Raw genomic sequence first — 13,074 nt, 5'->3', positions numbered from 1 at the left:
ACACACACACACACACACACACACACACACACACACACACACACACACACACACACACACACACACACACACACACACAGGTGAGGTGGTTGGTGCTTCAGCAGGTTCTTTCATAGTAAAACAGACTTCAACCTGTACTGGCAGCTGAAAATCCACAGGTACTCTGACTTTCTGTAAAGCTTATCGACAGATCTTATCAACATACCAGGTACTAGATTTAGAACACACCCACAAGGTTAAATCCAGTCTGATGTGCCTGTCACTGCAGGCTAGACCACCATACCAGGTTTCTATAGAAATGGGTCACTTTTCAACCAGTGTACACACTCTTCTCACCAACTGAAACAGCATCAAAAGCCTTTCTTTTTGCTATCAGTAATATCRTAGATGACTGTGATAATGATCCCCGGGTATGAATATCTTCTATAACATTATTTCTTTCTCTTTTAGATCAGGCAGCTCCGCGGGCAGCGCTCCAAGTTCGCCCCTAGTTCCCGGGACGGGGGCGGGGGCTACCCGGATCTGTGTCTAGCTAGCCCCTCGTCGGCCGGAGGCGACTACCTGAGCTCGGATGAGGACCTTCTCCCCAGCCCCATCCCCCCCAACGCCATGTACCCCGCCCTGCCCCACCCCTCGGCCAGGCTGGACAGCGAGGGCAGCACCGACAGCGAAGCAGAGGTCCACCCGGACCACCCCCACCACGGCCCCTCGCAGCAGCTCTACACTAGCATGGTGTGTGCTGAGGTCCTGGACAACTGAGCCATGGAGGTCCCTGGAACTCCCTGGTCCTGACCTAGACTACTAAAGATACTGTACTCTGCATCTCTTCAGTATTAGAGATGCTGTACTCACCCCAACTTTACTGTACTACTGTTCTCACCCTAAACTCCTACTCTAACCTGTAACGGACATCCTCCCCTCCTCCTTCGTGTTGGTGCCATGGTCTCTCCTCTTTTTGTCATTCTCTTCTCCATCTCCCCCTTTTACTTCTCTCTTTACTCCTATCTCTCTTCACTTATCCCTCTCTTTATCTCCCTCTCTCTCCCTCAATCTCTTTCTCCTCTCCGCACAGAAAGCCGAGAAAATCAAAAGGATTAAAAATTGACAACAACAAAAAACCTTTCAACTTTCAATACTCCAACCATACCACACAGCAGTGACTATGAGATGCACAGGACATCGCTTTGATGAAATGATTCCCCTCAAGTTTGGAAGGACTTCAATATGGACTTGGGATCGGTAAAAGATGAGATGGATGGATGACTTGTTGGGCTTGACCCTGCTCGTACTGTACTGTCCCATGAGCGAGATGTGGAACATGCTGTCTCCCTCCATCTCTTTCTCTTTCCTCCTCCTTTTCTCTCTCTCTCCATCTCTCTCTTTCTGTCATTCCATCATTCCAAGAAGACCCATTGGCCACCTGCACTGCCTGTTTACAATGGAAACAACCCTCCACTGTAACCTCACAATGCACACTTTWAAAAAATGAGAGCGAGAGGGAAGGAAGGAAGGATAGAGGTAGGAAAAGAGGAGTATGGTATGGACTTGTACACATCAATATCATAGGGATGTTACTAGATGACATCACATGCATAGATCAATATTAACAATGTACCTTACTGAAATATGTATGTTGTGTGTGTCTCAATGCCTTGCAAATGAAACAAGGCAAGTGAATTACGCTCATGTCAACCACAAAAAAATCTCCACGTTGCCAAATCTTTTTCTTTTTTTTCTGCTATTATTTATGTTGTTATTTATTTTAATATTTTTTTTTATATATCTATACAAATATAAAGATAGATACCAACGGCGGCCAAACTTTATACACGTTGAGTTCCCTTGGTCCTTTGTGCCAACTTGAATCCCGAGGCTGAGGTGTCAACGGACGGCGTCCATGACGATGCGTGCCAGAGAGACAGAACGAATACGCTGCTATGATTATCATTTTTTCTCCCAGTCTTCTTTTATGTTCTGTTCTATCTGCTCGACATGCAGTTGAACTTTGCACCCCTTAGGAATCAGATGCGAGTGCGAAAACTACTGTGAAGAAATTGTCGAACGGTTATGGCTATGCTTCATAATGATGTCTCTACCTATGACTTGTGAAATACCCACACGCATAAACAACTCCTTTTATAACCTATTTGAAATGTGTTAAGGCATTTTTAAACCCTAAAAGCAGATAACAACCCACAAGTGCTTGTAAGAGGACAGCAATGGCTCAGTCAATCATTCATTTTMTCTAACGGTAAGGCTAGAGGTTGACTAGTTTGTGACGGATTGCCATGTGTCCATCAAAAGGCTGTGTGAGTGTTGTGAAGGTGTTCATTTTGAGTTACGGGGGGGGGGGGGGAATGAGAATTTGTTGAAATTGACCGATCAGAGGTAAAAAAAAATATATAATTTACGAGCTACAAGTGTACTGATCAGATCATCATAAATATCATGATCAAGTTGGACCAGGGTCATCACCTGTCTCTTATACACATCTAGATGTGTATAAGAGACAGGCTACAAGTGTACTGATCAGATCATCATAAATATCATGATCAAGTTGGACCAGGGTCATCACTCTCTCTGTTGTTCTGTTCTGTTGTTCTCGTCTCAGTCATGGTACTGCATGATGAATTACCAATACCTCTCCTTCCAGAACAGCCAACTGTGACAACACTTCCTCTTTCTACTGCCTGTTACCAATAGGATTTAGGGATGGATGGAAACATTCAGTTGAACGTGTTGACTGAAAATGTCTGACTATCTGATGCATGCTGTTACTACAGCTTCAGATGGCTAAAATGCACAGGTGTTATTAACAGACTGGGAGCAGTATTTTGCCTAGTATATACCTCACTGGCTAACTATGTGGCATATCATCCCAATAGTCTTGAATATATGACAAATGCTTGTTAGAATTAGCTTTAGCTCAGTCATTAGGAGTGGGGAGACTAATGCATCGGCTTGGTGTCATGTTTCCAAAGCATTCAAATGTTCTGTGTTTATATRAATGGGACAGAGTTGATCATGGGAATCGATGATGGCCGTCTAGAAAGAAGCTCCATGTGGTTGCTTTCCCAATGTCAAGGGAGAAAGGGTTCCATACAAACTCTATATAGATGGAAGGAAATGGAAAGAGCGTTGTCTTACTTGTGTGCGCAGACACTTCCCATATCACATTTCTACATTCTTACAACAGTGGAAGCGAAACGTATGGAATATTATTGAATTATACAATATGACAACCTGAACGAAAGCATTAATATAAATATATCACAATAATTCAGTTGATTTGCTGAGGCAGACTGCAGGGGATGTGTGTTAATATATTCAATAGGGTGTTATATAGATCCTAAGATTCTAGATATAGATTCTAGATATAGATCCTAAGATTCTAGATATAGATTCTAAATATAGATCCTAAGATTCTAGATATAGATTCCTAGATATATATTCATAGATATATATCCTAGATTCTAGATATAGATTCTAAATATAGATCTAAGATTCTAGATATAGATCCTAAATATAGATCTAAGATTCTAGATCTCCTCTTGACTTAAAGCAGTGAGGTGCTGTTCTGGGAATATGGGAGTGGATGCTTGGAGTGGTTAGTGTAGCAAGCTAAGACTCTGTCTCAATGTCAGTATTAGTGAGCACTTGTAAGGTTGCTTGGTAGTATTAAGGTACTGTATAATGCTATGCCACCAAGCCTATGCATCCCAACTTTGTAGTCATGCTTTCTGTTTTTCTTATGTTCAAATCTATGCCATGTACTCAGATTTGGTGTGTGCCTGGCTTTTGCCGCACAATGATGCTGGATGAAGGGGGAACCTGTCACCAACTGCCAAGGAATAAGGGAGCTCCTCCAATGGGGTTCAACTGCCATGTAGCCCATCTTTCACTCGCTCAAGTATTACAAATAACCACCTTTTAGAGGAAAACCAGTGCAGCAGCTGAAATCACTGTTGTCTGGTGTAACATCCTGGACCAGTCAGTTAAGGCATTACTTTAGCAATGGGAGGGAGTTCGGATGCCAGTGTGTTGTCAACCTGCGGTATAGTCTTGGTCAGTGGTGGAAAAAGTTACTTGAGTCATACCTGAGTAAAAGTAGACACCTTAATAGACAGTTACTCAAGTAAAAGTGAGTCACCCAGATAAATACTACTGAGGTAAAAGTATTTGGTTTTAATATACTTAAATATAAAAGGTAAAGTATAATAATAATTTCAAATTCCCTACATTAAAGCAAACCAGACGGCATCATTTTCTTGCTTTTTTTAATATTACTGATAGCCAGGGGCACACTCCAACACTCAGACATCATTTACTGATAGCCAGGGGCACACTCCAACACTCAGACATCATTTACTAATTAAGCGTTTGCGTTTAGTGAGTCCGGCAGATCAGAGGCAATGGGGATGACCAGGGATGTTCTCTTGATAAGTGTGAATTGGACCATTTTCCTGTCCTGCTAAGCATTCAAAATGTAACGGGTACTTTTGGGTTTCAGAGAAAATGTATGGAGTAAAAAGTACATTTTACTCCACTTAAATTCCTAAAGTTGTCAAATATAAATAGTAAAGTACAGATACCAAAAAAACTACCAAAGTAGGACTRTAAAGTATTTTTACTTAAGGACTTTACAGCACTATTAGACACTACCAGACAGTGTCTAATTTATACATAACACAAACACTATACTGCTGTTCAGAGATGGTGCRCGGACGCGGAGTTCCCCAGTGTCCCAACTACAACTGGTATAACTGTGACTAAAATACTTTTTGATACACATGAAGATGCCCTCTGATTCAGTATTTGTCATCCATGTAGTTTTATGATTAGCGTTGATATGGCTATTCTTTGATCTGAACTAAGATTATTTAAAAAAAACTTAGGGTGTGGCGAATGGTAGGGTTCCCTGTTTAAATCTTATATAGTGCCATAATGTAGGTAGATTTATACATAGTATATAAATTACATGTATATCAAATGCAATTTTCATAGACAGTTCAGCATTTTCACTCTGGTTTAGGGTGGTGTTCACCAAAAATATCTCAGGTGAAGGCCACTGTTGAGCTAGGACTGAAGGATCCCCAATATGTTTAAGATTTTTTTATTTTATAAATATAACAATGTTAGAATGAAACTGGAACACTATACATGCCATTGTCTGTGTCTCAAAGAAGAAAGAAACAAAACATGGAGACTCCCCCTTATGGARGGTGTCCTCATGCATACCCTGGGTTGTATTCATTAGGGCACACAATGTAAAATATTTTTAAAARGTTCTGCAACAGAAAACAAAAATGTGTGTATCTTATTGGACAAGTCCATGAAGTCCCTCCCGGTTTCAGTCACTTTTCTTCCGTTTGGTGCCTCAAACACAACCCTGGTGTAGGACTTCTCTCATGTATGTAACAGCAGGTCGGTATCCACTTTACTCCCTCCAACCTTGTTCACTCTCTCTTGCAATTCTACCAATGTGTTGTCAAGTATATTAATGACAGTAATAAAGATGATATTAATGACAATATTATGAAAACATTTCAGTGTTCTGTACTTGATGATGATGATGATGATGATGATATGAAATAAACATTGACACTACACATTCTCAGATGCCATGTCGAGGTGGTACGGTGTTGTTGTGCTGACTCGAGCGTTGTGTTGATTGTGTGCACCCCTGTCTTCATTTGGATATAAAATCCATTGTGATCTTCCATTGAACCCGTTATCCTCTCTGGCTCGCCGTCCCTCTCTCTTATCTTTCTCTGCCGTTCTGCTCATCACGACATTGGGTTACCAGTTKATTTCTGTTTGGGATTTCCCTCTCCATCGCTCTCTGCTCTAACCTCCATTTTGAAACCCCCTCCTGTCTCAACACTTGTGTGTGTCGACACTTTGCCGCACATTACTCAAGTGACCCCACCATCCTCCCCTCATCCAGTTTCTTGTTACTTGGTTTTCTCTTGCCTCACTTCTACACGTCTTCCTGTTTTGCGATCATGTGAATCATTTTGATATAACAATGAAGTAGACTGATTTAGAGATTTGTATACCAACCTCAAGTCAAAGAGGACATTTGGTCATTTGAAAGTGAAGCGATTAGAGCGAGTACATCTGGACTTGTTTGGTCCTATATACTGTAGCAAAGATTTTTAGTGCAGCAGAAAGGCCTGTTGCTCAGCAGTGGAGTCTGTCTGGTCTTTCTGAGGAAGCTCTGTGGTTGAGGTGGCTGCTGCTGAGTGGAACGGTGCTACAGACACGCTCTTCCCCATCAGTGTCATTGGACTTCACTGAACACAACATCTGAATACAGCTAAGAGCTTAAACTTGAGCATATAGGAAGATAGATTTTTACTGTAATGTTACATGATTTGAGCTTCCTGTTTAATTTCATTAGTTCACTAGTGGGAGATTCAGGAGAAAGGTAAACATTTTGGCATATCATATTTTGATATTTTATTTAAATTCATTTAGAATTTGAGCCAGAATGTATTTGTTCTGCCTATTTGCTTTGTGAAAGATTTGTATGCTTTTTAAAAAACGTTATCTGGTAAGTTTGTTTGAAACACTTTTTAGTAGTGAGGTTTTCAAATTTTCATTGCTAGCCATAAAGGCATAAATTACTTATTGCGGTCTTCAATTCCATCCTGCAATTAAGATTAGGAGTTTATTTTTGCTTTGTGCTTTCAGGAAATGATCATGTACAGTATCATCATCGTCTTTAAAATCAAAGCTCTGTTGTCATCTCYCCAGGTGACTTGACTYAAGACATCATCTTCAAGACGGCTAGCTGCAGAGATTTGTCATTCCTCTTTTATAAGGTGAGTTTTTCTGCATTTACCGTACCAAATTAATTCGGCCAATGTGTTCAATCTAATCATCATTCATCTCCACCGGTGTATCTGCATCATACTTAATTATGCTATTTCAAATGCCACCCTGTATCTGCAAAATTACACAGTAGAAAGTGTTCTGTTTTATMTAGTGATCCATTGGCCCTTGGGCTAAAGATTGAACTATTCTGCCTAGTAACATAGAATACTTCAAATGAGAAATATTTGATATCTGAAGCTTTTAACCAGTACAGTATGAATCCAGCATAGGAAAATAAATCAAGTTTTAATATTTTCGGGAGCTTTATTGCCCCTAGTCTGTTATCTTGTTACGTCTTCAATGCTCTACTATTTGCCACCTGTAAGGCTGTGCAACCAGAGGGGAGAGAGCTCACAGGGTGAGTCGGGATAATACATAACGGTCTGCTGTGTTTGGTTGAATTTGGGTGGTAGTTGCTGTGGAATGGTTTCATAACACTGTGTGCTAGTATATSTGGCCACAGTTTATGCAGCAATCCAACCAAGCTCAAGAGTAAAATGAGTATGTGCAATGACTTGGCTGAGGCGATCTGCCTAGAGATGTCTCTGTAACATAACGGACATAACGGACATTTAATGCCAAATAAAWTACCTCCTTTATGAATATATTGGGAAAACTCAGCTGGAAAATACTCTGTATTTCCATTCAGCATATTTGAACTGATTTRAGTATGGAGTTCGTTTTTATGGTTTCAAAATGTTGTCTGCATAATTTTAGTGTCAGTAAAACCCACAGTACTGTTACTGCAGGAGTGGTTGTGTGACCAGGGCCTGTACTCAGAAAGCATTTCCGATTAGGTGTGCTGATCTAGGATCAGGTCCCCCGTGGTCCTGTTATCCTATTCATAATGATCTGAAAACTGATCCTAGATCAGCACTTATACTCTGATAAGCTTTATGAATACGGCAGTGTAGTATGTGACCGTGTTAGTCAAAGCACTGCTGCCACCTYCTGTATGTTGGTTGATATGAATAACACCTGGACTATTATGTCAATTTTCATGTACTCCATATTGCAGGGCCTTCTACTTCCCTTCCATTAGATTGAGTCTACAAAACCCTCTGTGCTCCTGCTGCTTCTCGCTTCCCCACCATGCCTCGCTCTTTCCTGGTGAGGAGGGGGGGCTCTCACCCTCTGCGCCCCAAAGCAGGTAGCCCCTGCTTGGGCACGACCCCGGTGCCAGTGGGTCCCTCAGAAACAGACAAGAGACAGTGGGGTACCCTTCAGGGACAGCCGTCACCYAAGAGTGCAGTGTCTCTAGTGACACACAATGAGGCCTACCCACCACAGCCCTCTCCACCTCCAGCCCTCCACCCTCCCTCACATAGTCCCCCTTACCTTCACCCCACCAGTCCCATGTCTTCAGGTAGGTGTTGAACACTGAGGCTCAGCTAACACAAGCTCATGTACATCTGCCAGWTTTGTGTATTATTGTTCTCTCATAYTCATTCATTATTATACAATGTTCATTAAAGTTAAGACTGAAACAGCAATGTGTTCAAGACCTAGAGATCAGTGATTGCTTGTAAGACGGGGCTAATTAATGTAACTTTTCAACCACCTGCTATTCCCCATCTAAAGGTGATAYAGCTGCGCTGCACCACCACTCTCCCTCCCAGTTGAACCCTGGCAGCCCTGCTGAGGAGGTGGGCTCTCCCCTCCTGGTAGAGACCCGACACAGAGACTGTCCCCAGATCAGTGACCACAGGACCACTGGGACTGTATGTCCACTGTGTGGAAAGGTTAGTGGATGATCCCAAATCAGTTTTGTTATTCTATCCCTCTGACAAGTCGTCATTTGCAAATAATGATCTGTTCTTAATGTATTTACCTGTATAAATAAAGGTGAATTATTAAACATCAATCCTCTCCATCAAAAAGGGTTGATATTAGTTATAAGAGAAAGCTATGTTTGCTTCCATCATGGATAGTGAATAATTCTGACTCATTGGAATGCCACTGAGGTGATTGGATAGACCTACACACAGCCTTTTTATTAACCAAAGGTCAAAGTGCAGAAACTGAAGTCTGACGTGCTTTGATTGTCTATTCTGTTTTTGACTGGAAGACCAGTGTGAGGATTAAATTAAGATAATAGGTAAATRGTATTTACTGCACTGCTCTCCSRWTCTGCAAATCACATTAAAGTGTTTGTTTTCTTTTCAGAGTTTCTTTTCTTTCTCCAGTCTGGAGTCCCACGTCCACAAGTCCCATGGTGGCAGACACAAGCAGTCATCAGCACACATCAAGACCCACAGTCAGCCGTACGGCWATAGGRCAGACCTGGMTTTGAGCTACAGGGTCAAGGTAGGAATAACGCACCTAATAACMCCAATAAAGGTCTGTTGCCTGCCACATTACATGTATAATAAAGGGTTTTAAAGCAGGTTTGGGGTCAGGTCTATTARAATCAGATCACATTGTGACGTCATGATGCGGCACAAAAGTTCCATCCCACCTGAGAAGGCTGATATTGCGGGCATTTGTTTTTCATACAGCTCTTACAGAAAAAGGGCATTATCATAATTTCACAATTTCAGAGTGTTATTTCCACCTCATAGTGTGGAAATATCATTAAAAAACTGGAAATTAAGTTATTAACTACTGTTCTACTAAGATATATGGAATTGTTTTAAGTTCATACCAAGGATCATTTAGCTATTTGATTTTGAATTTTAAGACTCATTGAAGTATCAAATACATTTTTTTTGTCTTTACTGTCATTAGGCCATACAAACGCATTGAATAACAGATTCACTGCATGGAACAACAGATAATCCCCCAAAAATATAAAAATGAAGTTTGTTCTGKGGTGTCTCTCCTATATCTGAGAGATTTAAGAAAGATCAGGATTATTTTTTATAAAAAAAAAAAAAATTATATGTGTATTTAACCCCATATTTTGGACATGAAATAGTCTCCATATATACTTCCATACATTTTTTTCAGCTGGTACCAGGGGACCTTCAGACGAGTCTTGTGAGCATCCTAGAGAAAAACATGTACATGTTCGTGAGAGTCTCATCTTTCCATAGAGGGGTCAAAATAGTTTGTAGGACATTCCGAACACTACAGATGATTTTGTGAGAAGACCGATTTTCAAGATGTCTCATGGTCTGACAAACACCGCTCTGGCTCTGTCACCTTTCACCTCAGATGTGAAAGTGCGACATAGGCGGATGTGGTGGATTGAGACGCATCCAATGCAAAAACAACATCTCTCTATCTTAAACTGACAGGTTTTTATGGGGATTTTTTAAATGCTAATTAGATTTCCACTGGACAGCGACTTTAGGGAGTTCTAAGAGTTTGATGCTAGTTATAAACTATATACAGGAAAAACACCACAGGATACCCTATTCATTACTATATGGCCTAAACTTGTTTTTGTTTGGTGTAAAAAATAAAGATTCATAAAAATTCTCATGAAACTGTGAACCCAATAAATATTTATTTTCACAAAATATATAACCATATATGCTTTGTTCTCATGTGTTTCAGGAGCGTACMTTTGGCTGTAAGGTGTGTGGGAAAGTGTTCAAGCGCTCCTCCACCCTATCCACTCACCTGCTAATCCACTCTGACACGCGACCCTACCCCTGTCAATACTGTGGCAAAAGATTTCACCAGAAATCTGATATGAAAAAACACACCTTCATTCACACAGGTGAGTCGATATTTATTTTCTGGAAATAGGGATCTTGTCACGTTCGAAACGTATTAACTATTTTTTATATTTTTTAAAAACCAATGGGAGTGGTAGGTGCATGTGGTGCCTGTTAAAAATGAAAGTGACCGCATGCCAGAGTCCGGCGACGTGGGAAGTGATTTGGCCTTTTTAAAATAAATWAATTAAACAGCCACTGCATGCCCCTACCACTCTCATTGATTTGGATTAAGTTAGCTGAAATTTGTAGTGGCTGTTTAATTAAAGACAACCGAACCATGCATTACAGTTTTTCCTGGCTCACTTTCAGGGTGAYGAACCATCTAACATTAAGTTATAAAAGAGTGAACTTCCCCTTTAATACAGTATGTCCCCTCTGCCCTTCTATTCCAGGTGAAAAGCCCCATGTGTGCCAGGTGTGTGGCAAAGCCTTCAGCCAGAGCTCCAACCTCATCACCCACAGTCGTCAGCACAGTAGCAACCAGCCCTACCATTGCCTCTATGGCTTCCAGCGCAAATAGGACCTGAGACAAAACCAGAAGAACCACCTTTAGGTCAAGACCCTGGCTAAGAGCTGATCTGAGCTCAGTTTTCACAACCGGGAGAACCACTGTACATAGATAGCAACTCAAACACCCTCACATGGTCATAGCTGACCCCAGATAATGTTTTCATTATAAGGGGCACCACTGGACAAGCTAAACAGAAGCTGGGGATGGATGGAAGAAGGGAAGGATGCTACACAAAAAATTCTAACGAACATMTACCTTGACTGTAGTTGAATCCCAACTGTATATTTTGCCTACATATATATCTGTTTTTTCAGTGTCATCATAGGGTCATATCTGAAAATATGTTGAAAACACCTTTGAAACATTCCAATCCCATTTATATTCCAAAGTATCGCTTTCTTAAGTGTGTGCATTAAAAATGGTTGTTATCCACTTTCAGATTTGGATAACAACAAGATATTATTGTTATGAATGAATGATCATTGMTTTTTTAGTGATCAAACTCCCTTGCTTTTTAATGATTTACCTCTCGGGGTGGTTTTAAAGGTATGTCACTTTGAGATAAAAGTAGTTAAACCGTGTGCAACGTCCGCGTAGGTCCTCTGCAATTCTCTGGAAATGAATCATTATCTTCATTCTCTTTAATTCTTTGGAACCAAAACATTTACCTGGATTTAAATACCTGTGATGGGCTGAGAAAGCCCCCTCTCTATCAGCGCTACCCTATAAAAGCACAGCCAAAAGCACTGCACTAAAACACCTGATCCCTTCGACCTTCAAGCCCTCCACTGCACCACAGAGGAAGAACACCCAGACACAGGTAAATACATCATTTAAAATACATGCTTTAGGTTTAGGTTTTAAAATCACTATTGGCCTTATTGTGACCTCATCCCCAGGCTTAATTGCTACAGAGAGAGAGCCGGCTGGGGACAAGATTAGCCTCATGGTGACATACCTGAGCAGGGATGACTTAAGGACCTTACAGTTATGTTATGTGTATGGGGTACATTACAGTGATGGATCAGTCATTCAAAAATCATGTTAACCACTGTTAATGCACACATAGCGAATCAATGTAATTTATAAATTCGATTTGAAGTAAATGTTTTGTCCTGAACTAATTTAAGCTTGCCATAACAAAGGGGGTGAATACTTATTYTAGGTACTGTCTGTAGTGTAACATCCTGATGGTGGTACTGTTTATAGTTGTCTACTATTTTAATTCAAATTCAATAAATTAATTGGAATGGGAATTCTCAAATGAACACTGATTTGACACCCAGCCTGATCTCGTTTCAAGACTTAAAAACAGTTTTAATCAGTATACAGACCAAGACATCACAAAGACATATGTACTGCCAGTTTATGCAATGAGTGGTGACTGACACTGAATAAAAATGTCAGTATCTTCAATGCATGTTGTACCGTGCTTTCCATTTACATTTGGAGCATCTCATTGTCTCTCTTCATCGCACCCTCTTTCTCTGTCCCTCTCCATCGTAGCAACAATGGGTTAAGGAAAGAGTACTCCAGCTTCATGCACAGACAGCCATGACGACAGCCATGACATATCAGGCGTAAACGTATCAGACCAAAGCATATAAGGTGGTAAGGARGATATTTCAACTGGCAAATCACCAATCAGGCCGGTATGTAACCTAGTCCAGCAGGAGGGACTCTATATAAATTCAAACATTTATATTTTATTATTATAAGACACATTTCTATGACATTTCAAAGAATAAAAAAGTACATGTCCATATACAGTGAGCTCCAAAAGTATTTGGACAGTGACATTTTTTGTTATTTTGGTTTTGTACTCCAACACTTTGGATTAGAAATTACACAATGATTATGAGGTTAAAGTGCAGACTGTCAGCTTGAATTTGAGGGTATTTTCATCCATATCAGGTGACCCGTTTAGAAATTACAGCACGTTTTGTACATAGTCCCCCCATTTTAGCGGACCAAAAGTATTTGGACAAATTTACTTATGTGTATTACAATAGTACA

The 13,074-nt window shown here is 40.6% G+C and overlaps 2 protein-coding genes across 2 annotated transcripts in view; both read left to right on the top strand.

Moving 5' to 3' along the window:
- The window catches only part of LOC112075480 (EVI5-like protein), a 40,216-nt gene extending 38,070 nt beyond the window's left edge, over positions 1 to 2,146 (top strand). The window contains 1 exon segment of the mRNA XM_024142479.1: positions 451 to 2,146. Coding sequence (XP_023998247.1) covers positions 451 to 759 — 309 coding nt within the window. The 3' untranslated portion in view covers positions 760 to 2,146.
- Positions 2,147 to 6,003: 3,857 nt separating this feature from the next.
- On the top strand, positions 6,004 to 12,314 carry LOC112075479 (zinc finger protein Gfi-1b-like). The gene is made up of 7 exons (XM_024142477.2): positions 6,004 to 6,430; positions 6,760 to 6,827; positions 7,898 to 8,245; positions 8,461 to 8,621; positions 9,046 to 9,186; positions 10,381 to 10,546; positions 10,940 to 12,314. The coding sequence occupies exons 3-7, from the start codon at positions 7,972 to 7,974 to the stop codon at positions 11,065 to 11,067; spliced, it is 870 nt and encodes a 289-aa protein (XP_023998245.1). The 5' UTR covers positions 6,004 to 6,430; positions 6,760 to 6,827; positions 7,898 to 7,971; the 3' UTR covers positions 11,068 to 12,314.
- Positions 12,315 to 13,074: the final 760 nt, after the last annotated feature.

The sequence above is a fragment of the Salvelinus sp. IW2-2015 genome, unplaced genomic scaffold (assembly GCF_002910315.2).
Source record: "Salvelinus sp. IW2-2015 unplaced genomic scaffold, ASM291031v2 Un_scaffold3189, whole genome shotgun sequence".
Classification (NCBI taxonomy): Eukaryota; Metazoa; Chordata; class Actinopteri; order Salmoniformes; family Salmonidae; genus Salvelinus; species Salvelinus sp. IW2-2015.
Note: the sequence above shows the minus strand (reverse complement) of the source record. Positions and strands in the feature narration are given on the sequence as shown.